Consider the following 25,888-nt stretch of genomic DNA (forward strand, 5'->3'; position numbering starts at 1 on the left):
ATACAAATTAATGTAGAAATTTACTTATATATTTAGATTATTTCTCAGTTATATAAAAATATTTTGATTTAATGATTTTATTAATCAAGTTAAACTGAAATCTGAGCAGTAAACCAATTCTAATTCACCAGGTTAAATATGAACATACAGTATTATGCTGAGTGAAATAAGTCATTCAGAGAAGGACAGGTATGATAAGTTTCTCAAGATCACATGAGTGAAAACCTAACAGAAGTCCATGGGGTAAGGGAAGGGGAAAAAAACAGAGAGGGAGGGAGGCAAACCACAAGAGACTCAAATACAGAAAACAAACTGAGGGTGAGGGCAAGGGGAAAATAGGTGATGGGCATTGAGGTGGGTACTTGTTGGGATGAGCACTGGGTGTTATATGTAAGCCAATTTGACAATAAATTATATTCATAAAAAAATAATAAAAAATATACAAGGTCTTTGTTTCCACATTTTATTTAGAGGCAGTAAGAAAAAGAGTTACTGAACAACACAGCAATTTATCTCATTTAAATAAAACACCAATTATGTTTAATTCTAGATGATTTTATCCAAGAAAAAACATACACTACTACCTTTCTGGTAACATTATTTACTGTTACATTTTGTAAATACACTGCAAATGAAAAGACTGGAAGTCCCACAAACTTTATCTGCTCAGGATACAGTTCAGAAGTTACTAGAAACAAATTAGTAAATGCTTCTTATAAGGCTTATAAACTCAACAACAAACATTAATTCCTAGAGCAACTATGGACACTCAGCTAAATTTCCAGTCTCAAAAAGCATATAATTATGCATATATTACATTAAGCAATCTTAAACATTAATAAATCTTAGCTAAATTCCTTTAAGATAGACTTACAGTACTTTTATAAGTTTTAATCTAATAAGTCTACATTACAAACCCTTGTTCTTTTTGTCCACTTCATCAAGAGCTACAACTAGGAAAGTTCTAGAGAGTGAGAGACATGATGAAAAATTTCCCAGGACACAAACTGCGATATTCTTGAGAAAGTGCAACATAAATATACATTCATTAAGACTTCATGAGAGAAAGTTCACTAGTTGACGTAAGTCCTTTAAAAGTTTTATTTAATTTCAACATTTCTCACTAGTTCTCTAAAGTCTATTAAGAGGAAAGTTCAGAAATACTTTTCTTTAATGGCAGAGGCCTATATTGATGTAAGAAATTTTACCTGGTTTCTATGTTTTTCTGTAGCTCAGTAAAGGTGAATGGCATCTCATCTAGGTCAACTGCTGCAATAAAGATACAGATTCCCCATAGTTCCTTTTTCCTTTGACTATAACCTTCCTGGGTACAAAAAAAAAAAAAATTCAAATATTTCATTAATTATTCACACACTGGATACTATACTAAAATTATATGATGATTATTTTCTTACTCAATTTAACTTGCTTTTAAATTCTTATGATGGCATATAGTTGAGAGTATTTAATTCCATACTAACAAAAAATCTTTAATTTTATATTATAAAGCAAAAAATACTAGAAAGATCAGAAAGTTAAATTATAACTTACTGTGAAAAATTGAGGGGTCAGTTCTCGGAATCAAATATTTTCATTTTTCAATAATCCAATGTCATCAGAGCCGACTTAAAAGATTTGAGTTCATAACAATTGTTTTTTTTTTAAAAAAAGAAGCCTACTTTCTTATCTTCATTTTGCTCTGATACACTTATTTTTTTACCAATCTACTGACTCAAGTATTTTGTAACCTCATGAAATTCATATCTCTCAGTGCCATAATTGCCTCCTTTGTAAAGTGGAAATAATAATACATATCTCACTTGGTAAGAATTAAGTGAGAGTATACATCTAAAGCCCTTAGAATAATGCCTGGCATATAATTAGTACCCGATGAGTGATGGCTATGATTATCATTAGAATACTTTTTCCCTTAAAAATATGTATCTCTTTCTAAATATGTAAGTTTTGTAGGTAAAACTTGATTACATTAGATTGCAAACAAAAGAAATACCAAATAGCTGATATTCTATTACACAACTGGAACAATTTGCTTACTCTCAATCGAAGGTTACAACAGCTGAAAAGTTTATGATGAAATTTTACATTGTTTTGAAATCTCAGTTACATATAAACTTTAGGAAAAGAATTGTTCTGGATTATCAAATTTTAATAATAAAAACATATTATCTAACTCAACTTTTCCTTAATTTCAGCTACATGGAAAACATATTTTTTATTTAAGTTTTGTTTTAATTACAGTATAGTTAACATACAGTGGTATATTAGTTTCAGGTGTACAATACAGGGATTCAACAATTCCATATATCACCCAATGCTCATCAGGACAAGTACACTCCTTAATCCCCATCACCTTTTTTTTTTTTTTTTTTTAAATTTTTTTTTTGGAACGGAGGGAGAAAGGGATGAACGGGGGAGGGGCAGAGAGAGAGGGAGACACAGAATCGGAAACAGGCTCCAGGCTCTGAGCCATCAGCCCAGAGCCTGACGCGGGGCTCGAACTCACGGACTGCGAGATCGTGACCTGGCTGAAGTCGGACGCTTAACCGACTGCGCCACCCAGGCGCCCCCCATCACCTTTTTAACCCATCCCCTCACCTCCCTTCTGGTAACGATCAGTTTCTTCTTTATAGTTAAGAGTCTATTTCTTCATGTGTCTTTTCTTTCCTTTGCTGTTTGTTTTGTTTCTTAAATTCCACATTATGCAGCAATCTGTTGCATTTCTATACAAATATCTTAAAACTTACAACTATACACCCACTAGAATGGTTAAATTAAAAAGACTGACAATATGGTTGAGACGACAAATGGTTGGTAAGGATGTAGAGCAAGGAATACTCAAATACTGCTGGTGATCATGTAAAATGGTACAACCATTTTGAAAAACAAGTTTGGCAAGTTCTTATAAAGTTAAGTATATACTTTCCATAACACTTAGCAATACCACTCCTAGGTATTTATACCCAAGAGAAATGGAAACTTTGTACATAAATGTTAATAACAGCTTCAATTATAAAAACCAAAAACTAGAAAATGTCCCAATATCCAAAAACTGGTGAACAGATAAACTGTGGTACAGCCATACAATGGAATGTTATTCAACAATAAAAAGGAAAAGTACTGGGGCGCCCGGGTGGCTCAGTCAGTTAAGCATCCGACTTTGGCTCAGGTCAAGATTTCACAGTTCGTAGGTTTGAGCCCTGCGTTGGGCTCTGTGCTGACAGCTCAGAGCCTGGAGCATGTTTCAGTTTCTGTGTTTCCCTCTCTCTCTGTCCCTCCTCCATGCATGCTCTGTCTCTCAATCTCTCTCTCGAAAATAAATAAAACATAAAAAAATGTTTTTAATAAATAAGGAAAAGTACTAATAAACACAACATAAACCTCAAAATTCTCACATGAAAAAAAGAAGCTAGAGAAAAAAGGGTAAATCCTATATACTGTTCTTCCTTTCCTACAAAACTCTAGAAAAGGCAAAATTAATTTTTAATGGCAAAAAGTACATCAGTGGCTGCCTTGGGACAGGAGTGGAGGTGTTAGACAACAAAGGAAAGGAGAAAACTTTCTGGACCAAAAATTTCTATACTTTAATTGATGGTGGTAATTACATGGTTGAGTGCATTTATCAAGATTTATTGGGGTGCCTGGGTGGCTCAGTCAGTTAAGCATCCAACTTTGGCTCAGGTCAGGATCTCACAGTCCGTGGGTTTAAGCCCCGTGTCAGGCTCTGTGTTGTCAGCTCAGAGCCTGGAGCCTGCTTCAGATTCTGTCTCCCTCCCTCTCTCTCTGCCCTTTCCCCCACTTGTGCTCGTGCTCTCTCTCTCTCTCTCTCTCTCTCTCTCTCTCTCTCTCTCTCTCAAAATAATAAGTAAACATTTAAAAAATAAAAAAAATAAAAAAAACTTAGGAGACAGAGTCAACATGGCAGAGAAGCAGGGGGACGTGAAGGTCCCCCGCCCCTCAAACACAGGAGTATTGAGGCCAGAAGATTTGGAATTCCAGGAATCTAGGCTACAGAGTGACAGAAACATCTCCAGGGGCCAACAGATACAACTTGGCAAGCTATAAGTGGGTGACTATGAACTGGGAGAGATAAAACAGGAGGCATAGGCACAGAAAAGAAGGATCTCCTTCTGTGGAGAGACAAAAGGAAGAGACAGAGAGGCTGTGGAAGCGTAGGATTATGTTTGGACAAGAGAAAAACCTCTCTGGACCATAGTCCAGGGAATGGAAAAAACAGAAAGAACTAATGTCTAACTTGCAAACAGCCTTAGAAGTGACAATCCAGGGTTATAGGACTTTCTCCAGACTGGGGCCTGCTGCCTTGTACATGCACCTGGTGGAGAAGGGGAGCCACCCCAGGCTCAGTAGCAAGCTCAGAGGCACAAAGACAGCAGTCCCCTCCCTTGGGTGTTGTGGGAAGAAGTATATAGCCACTCCAAGGACAAAAGACCTGCCAGCCAGAGGCCCTTTGCTGGCAGGGTAGAGTGGCACTACCCTGGAATGGGGGCGGGCAGAGTGGGATCCTTTAGGACATTGGGGTTTGAATCCCAGCCAAGTGCCTGGAAGGCACAGAAGACTGTGGAGCAAGACAAACCACCTGCTCATGCCCAGGCAGCACTGTGAGGACAGCCTGAAGAGAGTGGTATGGGATAGCCCATCCAGGGAGTAGAGACTGGGGTGTCGCCATTTTTATCCCCATCACCAATAAGGTCGCGCTTCAGGGAACAAAACAGCAGGCCCAGAGTGGAGGCAGGACCCACCTACACCAAACCACGCCCCTCCCCCTTTGTGCCTGGTAACTGCTATCTACCTGAGCAAGATTGACACTGACCGAATCAGACAGCCCCTCCTCCAGACCAGCACAGCCACTGGTTTCAAGGAACCATCAGATATTGGTCCAGCAGTTTTGCATTTTCTGATTGCATTCATGGTCAATTTTTTCTTTCTTTTCTTCCTCTTATTTCTTCCCCTTTCTATTCTGGTTATTGGTTTAAGCAGACGTTTTTAATCTAGTCTTTTCATATCTCTTCTGTATCTCTTTTTTCCTTATTTTCCCCTTTCTCTCTCGAGAGTAAGCCATACAGTTTCTCTGATTTTCTGCCTGGTCATTTTTTTTTTCTTTTCTTTTTACCCCACCCCTGTCATTTCTCTCTTTGTATGGTATAAGGCTTCTTCTACCACCATGCCTTTTAAAATTTTTTCCAGGGTTATTTCAATGAACAAATCAAAGTATACCTGGTGGAAGGTCCAAGCCACCACTACAAGTAGGGAGATAGAGCAACCAGAGTCACAATAACAGAGAGCACACAACACACTCCAAAAACACATCCTGAATGACCAGGCCCTGAACAGTGTATGACCCCTTTTTAATATAGTAGTGCTCGTAGGTGAAGGACACTTAACAAGCTATTAAAACACTTAAAGGGCAGAAAACTAGCTAAAATGATGAAATGGAAGAATTCCCTCAAAAGAAATTTCAGGAAGAAATGACAGAATTTCTCAAAACAGATATAAACAATATATCTGATAAAGAATTTGGAATAATAGTCATAAGATTAATAGCTGGGCTTGAAAAAGGCAGTAAGACAGCGGAGAATCTATTGCTGCAGAGATCAAGGAACTAAGAAATAGTCACAACAAATTAAGAAATGGTATATATGAGGTGCACAATAAAGTAGATGCAGTGACAGCAAGGACAGAGGAAACAGAGGGGAGAATAAGTGAAATAGAAGATAAAATTATGGAAAGTGATGAAGCCGAGAAAAAGATAAGAAAATACCAGACTATGAGGGGAGAATTAGAAAACTAAGTGCTTCAATGAAATGTACTAATATCCATATCATAGGAGTTCCAGAAGAAGAGAAAGAGAAAGGGGCAGAAGGTTTACTTGAACAAATTGTAACTGAGAACTTCCCTAATCTGAGGAAGGAAGCAGACATCCAAATCCAGGAGGCACAGAAAACTCCCTTCAGATTCAACAAGAATAGGTCTTCACCATGGCATATCAGAGTGAAACTGGCAAAATACAAAGATAAAGAGAGAATTCTGAAAGCAGCTAGGGACAAACAGGCCTTAACCTACAAGGGTAGACATATTAGGGTAGTAGCAGACCTGTCCACTGAAACCTGACATGCAAGATGGGAGGGGCAGGAAATATTCAATGTGATAAATAGGAAAAATATTCAGCCAAGAATCATTTATCTGGCAAGATGGTCATTCAGAATAGAAGGAGAGATAAAGGCTTTCCCAGACAAACAAAAACTGAAGGAGTTCATGACCACTAAACCAGCCGTGCAAAACATGCTAAGGGGGACTATGTGAGTGGAATGCTGTAAAGACTACAAAGGACCAGAGCTATCACTACAAGCATAAAACCTACAGATAGCACAATAACATTAAATTTGCATCTTTCAATAATAACTCTAACTGTAAATGGACTAAATGCCCCAATCAAAAGACACAGGTATCAGAATGGGTAAAAAACTAAGATGCATCTATATGCTATCTACAAGAGACTCACTTTAGACATGAGGACACCTTCAGATTGAAAGTGAGGGGATGGAGAACCATCTATCATGCTACTGGAAGTCAAAAGAAAAGCTGGAGTAGCCATACTTATATCAGACAAACTAGGTTTTAAACCAAAGGCTGTAACAAGAGATGAAGAAGGGCATTATATCATAATTACAGGGACTATCCACCAAGAAGAGCTAACAATTATAAATGTTTATGTCCCCAACTTGAGAGAACCCAAATACATAAATCAATCACAAACATAAGCAATCTTATTGATAAGAATACGGTATTTGCAAGGGACTTTAAAACTCCACTTATAACAATGGACAGATCATATAGGCAGAAAATCAATAAAGAAACAATGGGCTTGAATGATGCACTGGACCAGATGGACTTGACAGATACATTCAGAACTTCTCATCCAAAAGCAGCAAAATACACGTTCTTCTCAAGTGCACATGGAACATTCTCCAAGATAGATCACATACTGAGTCACAAAACAGCCCTAAATAAATGTAAAAGAATCAAGATCATACCATGCATATTTTCAGATCACAATGCTATGAATCTTGAAATCAACCACAAGAAAGAATTTGGAAAGCCTCCAAATGCATGGAGGTTAAAGAACATCCTACTAAAGAATGAACAAGTCAACCAGGCGATTAAAGAAGAAATTAAAAAACAAATGGAAGCAAATGAAAATGAAAACACAACAGTCCAAACCCTTTGGGATGCAGCAAAAACAGTCCTAAGAGGAAAATACATTGCAATCCAGGCCTATCTCAAAAACAAGAAAAATGCTGAATACAAAACCTAACCTCACACCTAAAAGAACTAGAAACATAGCAGCAAAGAAACCCCAAAATGAGCAGAAGATAAATAATAAATATTAGAGCAGAAATAAACAATACAGAATTCTAAAAAAAACTCAATGAATCTAAGAACTGATATTTTGAAAGAATAAACAATATTAATAAACCCCTAGCCAGACTTCTCAAAACCTGAGAGAACCCAAATAGATAAAACCACGAATGAAAGAGGAGAAATCACAACCAACATCACAGAAATACAGTTAGGAGACAATACTGTGAAAAATTATATGCCAATAAACTGGACAACCTGGAAGAAATGGATAAATTCCTAGACACCCACACACTACCAAAAGTCAAACAGAAAGAAATAGAAAATTTGAACAGACCCATAACCAGCAAAGAAATTGAATCAGTTATCAAAAATCTCCAAACAAGTAAGAGTCCTGGACCAGATGGCTTCCCAGGGGATTTCTACCAGACATTTAAAGCCCAGTTAATACCTATTCTTCTCAAGCTGTTCCATAAAATAGAAACAGAAGTAAAGCTTCCAGACTCATTCTATGAAGCCAGCATTACCTTGATTCCCAAACCACAGACCCCACTAAAAAGGAGAATTACAGGCTGAATCTGGATACAAAAATTCTTAACAAGATAGCAGCAAATCAAATTCAACAGTATATTATAAGAATTATTCTCCATGATCCAGTGGGATTCATTCCTGAGCTGCAGGGCTGGTTCAATATTCACAAATGTGATACATCACATTAATAGAAAAAAGGATAAAAGCCATATGATCCTGTCAACAGATGCAGAAAAAACATCTTAATAAATACAGCATCCTTTCTTAATAAAAACCCTCAAGAAAGTTGGGATAGAAGGAACATAACTTAACATCATAAAAGCTCTATATGAAAAGCCCACAGCTAATATCATCCTCAATGGAGAAAAATTGAGAGCTTTCCCCCCTGAGATCAGGAACACTACAGGGATGTCCACTCTCACCACTGTTGTTTAACACAGTATTGGAAGTCCTAGCCTCAACAATCAGAAAACAAAATGAAACAAAAGGCATCCAAATTTGCAAAGAAGTAAAACTTTCACTATTTGCAGATGACATGATACTATACATGGAAAACCTGAAAGACTCCACCAAAAAACTGGTGGAATGGAAACATGAATCTATTAGCAAAGTCGCAGGATACAAAAATCAATGTACAGAAATCGGTTGCATTTCTATGCACCAATAATGAAGCAACAGGATTAAAAAACAAACAAACAAACAAACAAAAAAAAAAAACAAGAAATTGATCCCATTTACAACTGCACCAAGCACCATAAAATACCTAGGAATAAACCTAACTAAAGATGTAAAAGATCAACATGCTTAAAACTATAGAAAACTTATGAAAGAAATTGAAAAAGACACAAAGAAATGAAAAACATTCCAGGCTCATGGATTGGAAGAACAAATATTGTTAAAATGTCAATACTACCCAAAGCAATCTATTCATTCATCGCAATCCCAATCAAAATTGCACCAACATTCTTCTCAGAGCTAGAACAAACAATCCTAAAATCTGTATGGAACCACAAAAGACCCCGAACAGCCAAAGTAATGTTGAAAAAGAAAAACAAAGTGGGAGGCATAACAATCCCGGACTTTAGCCTCTACTACAAAGCTGTACTCATCAAGACAGTACGGTATTGGTACAAACACAGACACACAGACCAAGGGAATAGAGAACCCAGAATTGGACCACAAATGTATGGCCAACTAATTTTTGACAAAGAAAGAATATCCAATGGAAAAAAGACCGTCTCTTTAGCAATTGGTGCTGGGAGAACTGGACAGCAACATGTAAAAGAATGAAACTGGACTACTTCCTTACACTATACACAAAAATAAACTCAAAATGGATGAAGGACCTGAATGTGAGACAAGAAACCATCAAAACCCTAGAGGAGAAAACAGACAACAACCTCTCTGACCTCAGCTGCAATAACTTTTTACTCAACAGTTCTCCAAAAGCAAGGGAAATAAAAGCAAAAATGAACTACTAGGACCTCATCAAGATAAAAAGCTTCTGAGCTTTTTAGTCAGTAAGAAAATTTAGTCAGCAAGAAAGTGCTAAATTTATACAAAGCAGGAAGGAGAAAAATTAGGAATACTGAGAAACCATTAAGATACTAAAACTTTAATTACACATTATAGTTTAAATTAAAATCTACAATCAACACTTGAAGAGGCTACCTATTAGTAGCATTTAGTTCACTTGAACCACCCAAATGATAACCCCCAATTGATGACTTCAACTTGCTGCTTTAAAATGCACTAACTTACAAAAGAGCTCCACCAAGTGGTAAAAGAAATCATCTTGGACTCATTAGAAAATTACTATTCATGCTGTCACAACTTAACATGAATTTAAATTCAATTTTAAAACTTAAAAATACTATTATCTCTAATTTTCACTTTTTAAAATATTAGCCACAACCAAGATGAAAATAAGCCTGAAAAACTTAACAGAAGACCATGGGGAAGGAAAAAAAAAAAAAAAAGGTAGAGAGGGAGACAGCCAAACCATAAGAGACGCTTAAAAACTGAGAATAAACTGAGGGTTGATGGGGGGTGGGAGGGAGGGGTGGGTGATGGGCACTGAGGAGGGCACCTGTTGGGGATAAGCACTGGGTGTTGAATGGAAACCAATTTGACAATAAATTTCATATTTAAAAAAACTAAAAAAAAAAAAAGCCATAAAAAACATGCTTTTTAACTCTGGGTCAAAGGGACAGACACATCCTTACACTTGATTCACAGGACTGAAATGAGTGACTAGCAACAAGGTTACAAATTAAATGTATTACAGGAATATATGAGAGGAATAGAGGGGGTAAGAGCTGTCTTTATCTTTTACTCTTGGATTTCTTCCTCACCAAGACTGTATGTAGGAACCAAAGGGATAACAGACTAATATGCCAGAAAATCCCACCTCACTCACTTGTGTAATACTGGCTGACAGCAGTCAGCATTAAGGACAATTCTTCAATGTGCTCAGAAGAAGCAGAAATTAAGAGTGACACAGCCAAGAAGATGAATATAAAAGCTAACCTTACTTGCACTCAATCACATTTTTGATACAACACACGGCTGAATCAGCCATCCAGTTACACAATGCCCTTGTGAGAGAGAATTGACTCTACTCCAAGAAAAGTAAGTACCTAGCAAGTTCAGATTTACCTGGCCCACTGCCCAAGAGACGGGGCTCCCTCCATTAAGAACTTCCACAGAACTCAGTGGATAGCACTACCCAAGCACTTAATAGAACTGTGATTTACTTGTTTTTATTTGTCTGTATTTCAACTAGTCCATAAGCATTTGGAAGGCAAAAGAGTTATACCTAATTAATTACTGTACCACACAAGAGACTAATACAGTATTCACAATAACTTGGTATTAAATGTGTATTAAAAAAAAAAAAGCAGTAGTAATAGCCATACCCCATATAGGATAGAATAGCTTTTTTGTCTTTATCTTTTTTTCCCCTCAGTATGCTCAGAAAAACAAGCAACACTTCAATCACCAGTACAAAATGTAAGGTACAATGATTGGTTCTACTATAGTTTCTTCAACTCTCATTCACACTGATAACAACTAGTGAGTATGAACAAGAGTAACTCACAGGGACACAAGAGTGGCTCTGTTGGTTAAGCATCTGACTCTTGGTTTCAGATCAGGTCATGATCTCACTGTCAGTTCGAGCCCCGTGTCGGGCTCTGAACTGACAGCATGGAACCTGCTTGGGATTTCTCTCTCTCTCTCTCTCTCTGCTCCTCCCCAGCTTGCTCTCTCAAAAAATAAAATAAACATTTAAAAAAAGTAACTTACACAAAGAAATGATATTACAGGCCTCATTTTCTAAATAGGTGACACACAACTGACCTGGAACTTAGTTTCCGGTCCAGCTCTCTGCTTAGTTTATTGAGTCAAAGGCCCAAAGATGATCTACCCCAGAAGATATAATCATATAGAAGAAAAAGCTGCCACCAAGCTCAACCATTAATTAATTGGCTTTTCTGTAAAAGATCTATGAAACTGTTATCTACTACTCTTAGAAACAAGGTTGAAAAACATTGAAGAGACAGATCAATTCCTACAACTCAGATTCAATTATATGGATAAAAGGTATCTTCCAAAGTTTGAATGCCAACCCCTTCTACCAATATAGCATATACTACTTGAAAAAAGAAAAACTTCAATAATGAATAAATGAGCTGGCATTAGAATAAAAATCCCAAGTAGGAAAGGAACTGAAAGAGATCAGTAATTGTCAAAGCATTCTGTGGTCTGGGAGTTTCTAGGGTTCCAAGTCATAAAATGATAATCTTTGGCAAATTTTCCTATATTTAAAAAAACTTTAAGAAAACCCATATGTTCACTTCCCATAAAGCTTCAATTATTAAACAGCCATCTAGTTACACAATGTCCTTGTGAGGAGGGCACTTGTTAGAATGGGCATTTATCGCTTCTGTTAGAATTCAATGCAGCATGGTAATACAATTTACCTTTATGTTGATAAAAAAACAATGACTGCCAGCTTTTAGGTCTTGAATAAAACTAGGAGAAATAGACTCAATAAACAAAGTTTGGAGACCTTCTGAAACAGAGGTAAGGTGAGGGGAAATTAATAATAAATATTTAGTAGTTTTGAGTGCAATATGATTCTGATTCAACTTACCTTAAAAAATAGTTTGTACCATGAGAAAATCAAGGTACATATAAAAGAGATAAATTAAGACACAAACAGGATTAGGAATGTTTGATAAAATAATTCACTTAAAATCTCCTAAATATCTAGGTCTCATACAAACTTGATTATCTGTTTATAGCTGAATTTAAAACAGAGAGAAATAACTACCAATAACATCAATAATCATGTATATCAGGCTTCTAACATTACAATGCATACAATTTTTTAAAGTTTATTTATTTATTTTGAGAGAGAGAGAGAGAGAGCAAGCAGTGTGGGGGCATAAAGACAAGGGAGAGACAGAATCCCAAGCAGGCTCTGCACCGTCAGCACAGAGCCCAATGTGGGGCTCAAACTCACCTACCGTGAGATCATGACCTGAGCCAAAGTTGGCCACTTAACCGAATGAGCCACCCAGGTGCCCTTACAATGCATGTAAATAAGGAAAAATATTAATTCACTGGCAGATCATTTATTTCAAAGCAACATCTGCTGTTAATCTAGCATACTTGGAAGCCCATGACAATCTCTACAGTCATTTTAATCCTGTGGAAGAGTTTGATGTATTCTTCTGATATCTACTTCTAACAGGGGGGATAAAAATTCAGATTTGGCTCTATGTTCGTGCAGAATAAGGGGGCAGATTTTTTAAAAAGGAAATACATTGGGGCGCCTGGGTGGCTCAGTCAGTTGGGCATCCAAATTTGGCTCAAATCATGATCTCACTGCTCATGAGTTCGAGCCCCGTGTCGGGCTCTGTGCTGACAGCTCAGAGCCCGGAGCCTGCTTCAGATTAGGTCTCCATCTCTCTGCCCCTCTGCTGCTCGCTCTCTCTCTCTCTCTCTCTCAAGTATAAAAAAAATTAATTAATTAATTAAAAGAAAATACATTATGGCTGGTTTTCAATAATCTGTATCCCAAAAGGTACTAGAAAGAATTTTTTTTAAAAATTTAACAAAACTATAAATAAGATCAAGAAAAAAAAATCCAAAATATATGGATAAAGAACTTAAGCATTTTTGGGAAGGGTAATTTGGGGACATTATTCTCTTATTCATTAAATTAATTCAACAGTTATTTATTAAAGGCTACTAAGCACCAAGTACTATTTTAACTGCTCAGAATACACCAGTAACAAAATAAACATTCTTGTGTCCTGGAGCTGACATTTTAAAGGGAGGGGAAAGACAATAAACAAGAATCAGTTTAAATAAGTATACTATACACTATATTATAAAAAGAACAGAGTAAAGTGAATAGAGAATTTGAGAAAAAAAGTGAGATTAAACACTATTAAACAGGGTAGTAGGTCTCACTGGAAGAGTGAAATCTGGGCAAAGACTATCATTCTATGAACAAAGACATCATCTATTAAAATATCTATTAAATTTTGACCCAATGATTCCACCTCTAGCAATCTACACTACAGAAATCATGTTACTTGTGCATTAAATGTGGATAGAAGGATATTCATTGCATACAACATTTATAGTATCAAATATTCAAAAATAAACTATATGTTTACCAAGAGGGGAACACATAAATTATATGTCCATACAATAGAAAGTACATTTACTAAAAATATCAAGCTAACCCCAAAGGGCGAGGTACTCTTCAAGACACATGGCTACATGAAAAAAGCAAGGTGCAGAACAATGCAAAAGCTAGAAACTTATTAGTCGCTTTTGGAGGGAAAATGTAGGTGGCTGAGGGATAGGAATGAGAGCAACTTTTCACTATTTACATTTTTATTTCTCTTGAATCTTGAACCATGTGAGTCTAATGCCTACTCCAATAATAATAAAAAGTAATGAATTTTTAAAAAGTGTAAATAAATAATAAAACCTCAATTAGGTAAAATAAAAATCCTTGTGTGTGTGTGGTGAGGTTAAAGGAGGAAGGATTGGAGGTACAAAGTGAATAAAAAATCTATCAATGGTTCTTTCTACAAAGGTAGGAATAGAAAGAAGTCTATATATATATATATATATTCACTTTTTACTCTATTACTATAAAACCTGATCTCTTAAAAACAAGTACATTTGAACTTTGAGTATATGATTTTTTCTTTGAAATTTTGAAAGCCAAATATAATGATGATAAAAAATAACAGGAGAGATGTTAGTATCTTAAAAACTGCATGCTATAATGCCTTGGAAGTTGATATCCAAAATAGTAAATAATCAGTTACAAGATTCATGGTGACCACAAAATTAAATAAATTAGTTCTCAGAAGAAGCCAAGCTGATCTTTATTCACAGATGAGGATAAAACTCCTTGCATAGGCCCAGAAGAAAATACACTGCAGTAAATAATACTGCCTAACACTGAAAACTTTAATGAAGGAAAAGCAATTTTAAAAGGAGACAGCCCAATTATACATTATTATAATAATTTCACTATATGTAATTATATATTAGACATATCTGAGTATTTCATGATGAAAGTTCATAATGAACTTTAATAATGTCATCTGCTATACATATTAAGTATAAAACATTAAATGGTGGAAAAAATAGTAAAGAAACAGTTTAGGAAAGAGAATACAAAAGTGGGGGGAAAAAAATCAAACCAAAAATGGTTTTTTAAAGAGATCACCAAAATAGAGAAACTTTTAGTTAGACTCACCAAGACAAAAGGCTTAAGTTAGCTAAAATTAGGAATGAAATAAGGACATTAAGACCAACCTTATAGAAATAAAAAGAATTGTAACATGAATGCTATAAATAACCACATGCCAACAAATTAGATAACAGATGAAATGGACAAATTCCTTGAAAAGGACAAACTACCAAAACTGACTCAAAAATAAACAATCTGAATAGACCTACAGTAAAAGATAGAATAGTAATTTTAGAACTTCCCATAGGGAAAATTCCAGGCCCAGATAGCTTCACTGATGAATTCCAAACATTTTAAAAGGAATTAGGGGCGCCTGGGTGGCTCAGTCGGTTAAGCGTCCGACTTCAGCCAGGTCACGATCTCGCGGTCCGTGAGTTCGAGCCCCGCGTCAGGCTCTGGGCTGATGGCTCGGAGCCTGGAGCCTGTTTCCGATTCTGTGTCTCCCTCTCTCTCTGCCCCTCCCCCGTTCATGCTCTGTCTCTATCTGTCCCAAAAATAAAATAAAAAACGTTGAAAAAAAATTAAAAAAAAAAATAAATAAAAGGAATTAATATCAACTCATCAAATTCCCATAAAAATTTCTTAAGAGGGAAGATTCCCCAACTTATTCTGTGAGAAACCAGTATTACCCTGATACTAAAATCAAACAAAGATATTACAAGGAAAGACAACAGAGAGAAAATCTATGAGTATAAGCCAAAAATCCTCAAGAAAATACTAGCAAACCAAATTCACAAACATATACAAAAGATTACACACAATGACCAAGTAAGACTTATCCTAGAAATGCAATGCTGGCTTACGATCTGAAAATCAATTAATGTAATACCAATAAAAGAAAAAAATCACATATCATATATCAATAGACACAGAAAAATCATTTGGCAAATCCAAAATCATCTGATAAAGCACTAAATGCAAGAGGAAGAAAAGGGAACTTCCTCAACCTGATGAAAGGCATCAAAAAGATCAGGAAAGACAACAATGCCCCTCTTGCTATTCTATTCACCAATGTACTGGATGTTCTAGTCAGGGCAATTAGGGAAGAAAAACAAATAAAAACGTATCAAGAAAAGAAAGAAGTCAAACTATCTGTATCTGAAGACAATGTGATCCTGTATAAATAAAATCCTAAGGAATTTACCAAGACACTATTTGAACTAATAAATTTAGCAAGTTTGCAGGGGAGAAAATAAACACACAAAAATCAACTGTATTTCTATACACCAGCAATGAATAAACTGAAAACGAAATTAAGAAAACAATTCTATGTATAATATCATGGACAAGAATAAAATACTTAGGAATAATTTTTAAGGTAAGACTTGTACTCTAAAACCCAAAAATATCACTGAAAGTCAACAACATCTAGATAAATGGAGAGAGACATTTCATGCTCACAAATCTGAAGACTTAATATTGTTAAGATGGCAATACTCCCCAAATTGATCTACTGATCTGCCATAATCCCTATTGAAATACCAACTGTCTTTCTAATAGAAATTGACAAATTCATTGTAAAATCCATATGGAGAGAGGATTCTGAGAAGATGGCAGAGTAAGAAGCAGAAATCTATCTCCCTACCTAGATAACAATTATACTGAAGGAATGTCTTTGATGTAACTATTTTGTAACTCTGGAGTCTATTAAAGGCTTTCGATTTCCAGGGAAAGGCACAGACCACAAATTATGGCTAATTTCTCTTGATTTCAGCTCTTAAAACAGTAGCAGCTACTCTTGCCAACCCTCAGCTACCCTGCAGGCAGCTGTGCACATGTTCCTGGAATGGCTTACACACAGTCCACAGGAGTCAGAGTGAGCAAAAAGGACTCTTTCAAATTTCAGAGATATATGTTCTAATCACTGACTGCTGCTACTCATCACAGAAATGCAAAGAAGTGGGGGCTACTGTTGTGCCTCCTCCTTTGGTTGAAGTGACTTCCAGGGGTTTTAAAGGATCTGTGCCTTTTTCTTTTTCCACTTTTGGGAGTGAGACATCGATAACTAGATAACTGTAAAGCAATCACATATACAAAGAAAATAAAAAAGTGCATGTTCAGAGAAGTCACAGGCTCAGAAAAGACCTGAGAAGACCTTAATCTTATACCCCACACTGATTTTTGGCAGAAACATGCACTACAACAACCAAAAAAGAAAACAAAATGAAAAATAAAACCCAAAAAAACAGCAAGCCCTAGGAAAAAAAGGAGAATCTGATTTTCAGACTTACCACATTACTGGATTTAAATGTCCAGTTTTCCACAAAAAAGAATCACAAAGCATATAAAGAAACAGGAAAGTATGACTCACTCAAAGGGAAAAAAAAAGACCAACAGAAACTGTTGTTGAAAAAGAACTGATGGCAGATATACTAAATGAAGAATTTAAAACAATGATCCTAAAGATGCTCAAAGAACAAAAGGAAGATATGAACAAAGTCAAGAAAATGACAAACAAAATGGAAATATCAAGAGAAAGAAAATCTAAAAAGAAACAAAAAAAATTCTGGAGCTGGAAAGTATATAACTAAAATGAAAAATTCACCTAGAGAGATTCAAAGGTAGAAGAAAAAAAACAACAAACGTGAAGATAGGATAATGGAAAGTATAGAGTCTGGGAAACAGAAAACAAATTGAAGAAAAGGAAACAAAGACTAAGGGACCTACAGGACACCATCATATGATTTCCCCAAGGAAAAGAGAGAGAAATGGGCAGAGAGAATATTTAAAGAAATAATGGCCAAAAACTTCAAAAATGTGTTAAAAGATGAATATAAACATCCAAGAAACTCAACAAACTCCAAGTATGATGAACTGAAAGACACTCCTACCAGGACATACTATAATCAAGATGTCAAAAGTTCAAGTCAAAGGCAGAATTTATAAAGCAGCAAGAAAGAAGCAACTCATCATGTACAAAGAAGCTTCAGTGATTATCAACAGATTTCTCATTAGAAATTCTGAAGGCCAGAGGTAGTACGCTGATATATTAAAAATGCTCAAAGGAAAAAACTGTCAGCCAAGACTGCTATATCCAACAAAACGATCCTTCAAAAATCAAAGAGAAAGTAAGAAATTCCGGGATAAACAGAAGTTGAGGGAGTTCATTACCACTAAACATGCCCTGTGAACAATGCTAATGGGAGTCTTGAAGACTGAAATGAAAAGAAAGAGTAACTCAAAACCATAAAAATTTCAATAAAAGTAAACACATAGACAACTAGAAAAGTTACTATTATTGTAAGAATGGTGTATAACTCCACTTTTTGTTTTCTACATAAGACTAATGAATTAAACTATTATGTTTTGAACTCACAGTGTATGAAGATGTAATTTTGTGACATCAACAACTAAAAGAGTTGGATATAGAGCTGTTGAAGGGGTACAGTTTTTACGTCACTGAAGTTAGTCTGAAATAAATTCAAATTACAGTGTTATAACTTTAGGATGTTAAATGAACCACAATCGTAGCTACAAAGAAAATAGCTGAAGAATATATACAAGAGGAAATAAAAGTAATTTTGATATTTCACAACAAAAATCCGCCTAAACACAAAAGAATTACTGAAAACAGATAGTCGACAGAAAGAAAAAACAAACCAGAATGAAACCAAAAGCTGATTCTCTGAAAAGAGTAATATAACTGAGAAGCCTATATTTATATTAACTGAAAAAAGAGAAGACAAATTACCTCTATAAGAAATGAAAAAAATTAACTACAGATCCTATGGAAATTAAAAGGATAACAGAGTATTATAAACAATTCTATACCCACAAATCCAAAAACCTAGATGAAATAAACCAATTCCTTCAAAGACACAATCTGCCAAAACTCACACAAAAAAATATACACTCTGAATATACCTCTAATATATTAAAAAAATTGAATCAATAATAACCATTCAAAACAGAAAGCACTAGACACAGAAGAATTCACTGGTGAATTCTAGCAAACATTTAAGGAAAAAATTGTAACAATTCTCTATAATCTCTTCCAGAAGACAGAAGCAAAGGAAATACTTTCTAAGTCATTGCATGAAGTAGCATTACCACAATACTAAACCCAGACAAATACAAGGAAAAAAAAAAAATAGAGACCAGTATTTATCATGCATATAGAAACAAAAATCCTCCACAGATTACTAGGAAATTGAATAAACAATGTATAATAAGAGTTATATACCTGACAAATTGGGATTTATTCCAGGTATGCAACATTCAAAAACCAATTAATGTAATACATCACATCAACAAGATGAAGAAAAAAATGTCAAGATCATATCAAGAGATGTAAAAACAGCATTTAACAAAATCCAACACCTGATAAAACTTCTCAACAAAAATGAATAAAGAACTTCCCCAATTTGATAAACAACATCTATAAACAACCTACAACTAACCTCATACTTAATGGTGAGAAACTACAAGCTTTCCCATTAAAGATAAGGAACAAAGCAAGGGTGTTGGCTCTCACTGCTCCTTTTCAATATCATACTGTAAGTCCTATAAAATGCACTAAGACCAGAAAATGAATAAAAGGTATACATATTGGGAAGAAAAAAAAAACTGTTTGCAAATGATATGACTATTTAGAAAATCTTGAAGAACTGACAAAAATTCCTGGACCTAATAAGTGATTATATCAGGGTTACAAAATGCAAGATTAGTATACATAACTAAATAACTTTCCTATACACCAACAGTGAACAAGTAGGGTGTGGAATAAAAAACAAAATACCATTCATATTAGCACTCCAAAAATGAAATATTTAGGTATAAACCTAACAAAATATAAAATATGTACCAGATGTATACAAGAAAAACTACAAAACTGGTGAATGAAATCAAGGAACTAAAATAAATAGAGATATTCCATACTTATAAATAGGAAAACAAGACATCAGTTTTTCCCAAATTGACCCATAGATCTAACACAACCTCAATCAAAATGCCAGCAAGTTATTTTGTGAATATTGACACAGTGATTCTAAAGTTGATATGAAGAGGCAAAAGAGCTCAAACGGCCAATATAATATTGAAAAAGAATAACAAAGTCAGAGGACTAACACTATCCAATCTCAAGATTTATAAAGCTACAATAATCAAGACACTGTGATACTGGTGAAAAAACCGACAAATAGATCAATGGAACAGACAGTCCAGAAATAGACCCACACTAATATAGTCAACTGATCTTTGACAATAATGAAGGAAAAATGTATTTTCCACAAACAGTATTAGAACAACTGGATATACACCTGCAAAACAATGAATCTAGACACACAGACCTTATACCCTTCACAAAAATTAACTCAAAATGGATCACAGACCTAAACGTAAAATGGAAAACTATAAAATTACTAAAAGGTAAAATAAGGAAAATCTGGTTGACCTTAGGTTCGGCAAAGACTTTTCTTTAATTTAGGTATGATTGGAGTATAACATATTAGTTTCTGGTGTACAACATTATGATTCAATATTTGTGTATGTTGTGAAAGGATCACAATAAGTCTATGTAACATCCCTCACCACACATAATTACAATGTTTTTTCTCGTGAACTTCTAAGGTAGACTCTCTCAGCAACTTTTAAATATAAAATACAAAATTAACTATAGTCACCATGTTTTACATTACTTATTTATTTAATTAGTTATTTAATAAGTCATCTCATGACTTGGTTGTTTTTAACTGGAAGACTATACTTTTGGATCACCTTCATCCATACTGCCCATCCGCTAAAGGTTACCTACCTGTGGTAACCACCAATCTGGTCTCTGTAAGTTCAGTTTTTTTAGATCCTACATATAAGTGAGGTCACATGGCATTTGTCCTTCTCTGATTGACTTATTTCACTTAACATAAGGTCCTCAAGATCTCTCCATGTTGTTGCAATGTTAATATTTCTTTCTTTATTATGGCAGAATAATATTCCACTATATTTATATATGTATGTATGTATATATGTGTGTATGCATATATATACACACACATACATACATACACACACACACATATATGTATATATGTGTGTGTGTGTGTATATATATATATATATATATATATACACACACACACACCCAGAAGTAGAATGATGGATCATATGGTAGTTCTATTTTCAATTTTTAAAAAAAACTTCATATTGTTTTGCATATTGCTGCACCAGTTTATATGCTCACCAACGATGCACCAGAGTCCCTTTTCTCTAAATCTTCACCAACACTTATTATTTCTTGTCTTTTTTGATAACAGTCATTCTAACTGATGTGAAGGGATATCTCATTGTGGTTTTGATTTGCATTTCCCTGATGATGAGTGATGCTAAGCATCTTTTCATGTACCTGTTGGCCATATGCGTGTCTCCTTTGGGAAAATGTCTATTCAAATCCTCTGCCCATCTTTTAACTGGATTGTTGGCTTCTTTGCCATTGAGTTTTTTTATGTATCTTAGAAATGAACTCTGTATCAGACATACGATTTGCAAATACATTCTCCTATTCAGTAGGTTGCCTTTTCATTTTGTTGACGGTTTCCTTTGGTGAGCAGAAGCTTTTTAGTTCGATATATTCCCACTTGCTTGTTTTTACTTTTGGTGCCTTTGCTTTTGCTATCAATCCAAAAAATCATTACCAAAATCAATGTCAAGGAGCTTACCATTTACATCTTCTAGTTTTAGGCTTTTAGGTCTTATGTTCAAGTCTTAATCCATTGGAGTTGATGTTTATGTATGGTACAAAATAGTGGTCCAGTTTCATTCACATTTGGCTGTCCAGTTTTCTCAGTACCATCTTTTGAAGAGACTGTCCTATCCCCATTTTATATTCTTGGCTCCTTTTGTAATAAATTAATTGGCCATATATGCATGGATTTATTTCTGGGATATTCCACAGCATTTATCTAGGAGTCTGTTTTTATGCCAACTCCATACTGTTTTGATTACTACAGCTTTGTAATATAGTTTGAAATCAGAAAGCATGATGGCAATGACTTTTTAGATATAACACCAAAGGCAAGATTCACCAAAGGAAGAACTGATAACCTAGACTTCATTAATCATTTCTGCTGCATGAAAGACACTGTCAAGAAAACAAGAAGTCAAGGCACAGAAGGAGAAAATATTTGCAAAAGATGTATTTGATAAAGAACTATTATCCAAAATACACAAACTCTTAAAATTCCACAAGAAAATGAAATGATTAAAAAATGGGCACATGGTCTGAATAGGTATCTCTCAAAAAAAAGTGTACCGATGGCAAGTAAGCATATGAAAAAATATTCTACATCATATGCCATTAGAGAATTGCAAATTAAAACAATGAGATACTGCACCTATTACCATGGCCAAATTCCAAAACGCTGACAACACCAAATGCTGCTGAGAATGTAGAGCAAAAAGAACTTCCATTACCAGTGGAAATTCAAAATGATGCAGCCACTTTGGAAAACAGTTTGGCACTTTCTTATAAACAAACTCTTACCATAGGATCCAGAAATCACAGTCCTTGGTATTTACCCAAAGAGCTGAAAACTTCTATCCCCATAAAAACTTATACATGGGTTTTTAGAGTGGCTTTATTCATAACTGCCAAAACTGGGAACCAACAAAGATGTCCTTCAGTAGATGACTTGATAAACAAAAAATGGTACATCTAAATAATGGAATATTATTCAGGGCTAAAAAAAAAAAAGAGCTATCAAAACATTCAAGACACAGAGCACCTCAAATACACATAACTAAGGGAAAAGAAGCCAAACTGAAAAGGCTAGAAACTATGTGATTCCAACTATATGGCATTCTAAAAAAGACAAAACTATGTAGACAGTAAAAAGATCAGTCGTTGTTGTGGTGGGGGAGGAGAAGGATGAATGAGCAGAGCACAGAGAATTTTCAGGGCAGTGAAAATACTCTGTATGATATTTCAATGATCAGTACATGCTATTACACAAATTTGTCCCAATGTAGAAAATAATATACCAAGAGTGAAGCCTAAGGTAAATTATGGACTTTGGGTGATTATGATGTGTCAATGAAGGCTCAACTATAATAAATAAACCACTCTAGTGCAGGATATTGATAGCGGGGAAGGCTGTGAATATTGGGAACAGGGGGTATGTGGGAAATTTGTGTGCTTTTTCCTCAATTTTACTGTGAACCTAACAATGCTCTTAAAAAAACAACATCTACTAAGAAGTAGATTTTGAAAAGGAGGGAAAAAAGTCCTTCCTGAAAATTTAACAACTTAGATAATATGCACAAATTCCATGTAAGACACAAATTATTAATATATACTCAGGAAGAAACAGATAACCTAAACAATACTATATCTATTACAGAAATTGAGTAAAAAGTTTAAAATTTGCCCAAAAACTCCAAAGATAACTTCACTAATGAATTTTACCAAGTGAACATATGTTAACCAGGACAGAACACAAAGATGAGCCATAAAACAAGTCTCAATAAATTTTGAAGGACTGGAAAATAATCTAATATAAGGTTTTTGATCTACATCTTTTCTGGAGTAATATGTATGTCTATGTACATTAGCAGTAAGTATTTTTTTTTTTATTTGAGAGAGAATGAGCACAGTGGGGTGGGGGTGGGGGGAGAGAGAGATTGAGAGTTGAGTTATTGAGAGAGAATGAATCCCAAGAAGGCTTCACACTCAGGACAGAGCCCAATGTGGGGCTTGATCCCACAACTCTGGGACCATGACCTGAGCTGAAATCAAGAGTTGGATGCTCAACTGACTGAGCCAGCCAGGCACCCCTGGCAGTATGTATTTTAAAAACAAATCTAGGAATTAACTCAAGTCTCCTTAATATTTGAGAGAATACTAATCTATACATCCAAGAAGATCAACAAACTCCAAATGGGAAAAATGCAAAGATATCTACACCCAGACACATCACACTAAAAAAGTTTAAGAACAAAAATAGAGAAAATCTAAAAAACATCAAGAGAATAAAGGATTTATCAATACAAATGAAATCACAGTAAGATTAACAGCTGACTTCTCATCAGAAACAATGAAGTTGAGGAAGGAATTAATGATCTATTCAGAGAGCTGAAAGAATAAAACCATGAACTAATAATCCTATATCCAGCAAATCTATCTTTCAAAAATCAAAGCAAAATAAAGGTATTCCCAGATTAACAAAAAATGAAAGAACTAAAACCAAACCTGCCTTATAAGACATACTAAAGAATTTCTTCAGGCTAAGAGGAAATGACAACAGACTATAATTAAAATCTACACGAATAATGTGTGTAAAGGTAAATACGTAATGACAAAATATAGTATCATTGCATATTTCTCTTTCCTTCCAACTGATTTTAAAAAGCAATTGTTTTTTTAAAAAATCTAAAATTTTACTGTCAGGCCTATAACATAAAGATATGTAGTATGTTTGATAATAACAACATAAAAAAAGATGGTGGGAATGAAACTACATTGGAATAAGGAAATGATACCAGATAATAACTTGGATTCACAGTTAAGATGGAAGAGAAGAGGGGCGCCTCGGTGGCTCAGTCAGTTAAGTGTCCGACTTCAGCTCAGGTCATGACCTTGCAGTTCACGAGTTCGAGCCCCGCGTCGAGCTCTGTGCTGACAGCTCAGAGCCTGGAGCCTGCTTGGGATTCTGTGTCTCCCTCTCTCTCCCTGTTCATCCCCTACCCATACTCTGTCTCTCTCTGTCTCTCTCTCTGTCTCTCTCTCTCTCTCTCTCTCTCTCTCTCTCAAAGGTAAATAAACATTTAATTTTTTTTTAAAAAGGAAGAAGAGATTAAATTTTACAAAAGGGGGGAGGTGGAGAAAGAGGTGGAACAGAACAAGGAATAACAGAGAACCAAAAATGTTGAATTTAAAAAAGTTAATATATGAATTTTTGAAAAACCTCTATAAATTTATTTATCCTCTGCTTATTTCTCTTACATTCTTGTGTTTCTAAGATACACAGACATAGTATGTATAAAAATACCATAAAAAAGGAAGGAGAGATTAGAATTGTGTAATAGTAAACTTTTTGTATCTTAATGGAATTAAATCGGTAAAATCTGGTAAGTTAAGATGTGTATTGCAAGCCACACAGTAACCACTAAGAAAAATTTTTAAAAACGTGAAAAATATTTTACTGAGGATTTCTGCTTCAACTTTTTTTTAATATTTTATTTATTTTTGAGAGAGAGAATGTGAGCAAGGGAGAGGCAGAGAACCAGAGGTACATAAGATCCAAAGTGGGCTCTGCACTGACAGCAGCAGGCCTGATGGAGGGCTCGAACCCATGAACCAAGAGATCATGACCTGAGCCGAAGTCAGACGCTCAACCACCTGAGCCACGTGGGTGCCCCTCTGCTCCAACTTTTGATGAAGTAACTAGGGCCAGAATTATGGTTCTGCCCAAAATAAACAAACAAAAAAGAAAAGAAAATGGAAACAGATACATAATATAACTCAAGGCTCTAGACCTTAGACAATAAAGAAGAGTAATCTCCAAGACTCAGGGAATATACAAGGTGAGCCCTATAAATGTTTAAGCTACTTCCTGGTGAATAATTCCAGATAGCAGTGCAAGGAGGGAAAAACCAAGGACAGCCCAATGGTCTCCCTGGACTGGCTGGACAGAACTAGAAGTCTGAGGAAGTCAAAGCACCTAGAATTCACAGTGCAGAGTACCAAAGAGAAGAGAGCTACACAGAGAAACTCCAGAGATTTGCAATGGATTCCCCTCAATTAGCACATGCAGGTGAGGAACATTTATGGCTCACACCGGCTGGGAGTAGTGCCTGTTCCCAATGGCCAGAGGAGAAAACTTCATGGTAATACAAAGGGTATACATTAAAGAGGCTTACCTCAATAGAGTATTTAATGCTAGACAGGTGGTTGTTACCTAGTGATATTTTTACTTCCCAGTGGACATATGGCAATAATCTGGGTATGATTTTCACAACTGGGCAGGGTGTACTACAGCCATCTAGTAGATTGAAGCCTGGGATCATGCCCCTAAACATTCTAAAACACACAAGACAGCCCCTGTAACAAAGAATTATCCAGCCCAAAATGTCAATAGTGGCAAAATTGAGAATCTCTGCCCTAGACTAAGCCCAACTCTAATGTCACCTAATAAGTCTTAAAAGTAAAACCTGAAAGGATCAACCTGTGTCCAAAAAACT

The 25,888-nt window shown here is 35.3% G+C and overlaps 1 protein-coding gene across 3 annotated transcripts in view; it reads right to left on the bottom strand.

Annotated features, from left to right (window-relative positions):
- Window positions 1-25,888, bottom strand: part of RB1 (RB transcriptional corepressor 1) — a 168,211-nt gene that overhangs the window by 124,536 nt on the left and 17,787 nt on the right. For 2 of the 3 annotated variants that reach the window (XM_040448408.1, XM_040448409.1), the window contains exon 3: window positions 1,209-1,324. The exons of the other annotated variant lie outside the window; for it this stretch is intronic. In XM_040448408.1, coding sequence (XP_040304342.1) covers window positions 1,209-1,324 — 116 coding nt within the window. The remainder of the gene's footprint in view (window positions 1-1,208; window positions 1,325-25,888) is intronic. 3 annotated transcript variants of the gene reach the window in all.

This window comes from Herpailurus yagouaroundi, unplaced genomic scaffold (genome assembly GCF_014898765.1).
Source record: "Herpailurus yagouaroundi ecotype Mexico unplaced genomic scaffold, PumYag 197, whole genome shotgun sequence".
NCBI classification, from domain to species: Eukaryota; Metazoa; Chordata; class Mammalia; order Carnivora; family Felidae; genus Herpailurus; species Herpailurus yagouaroundi.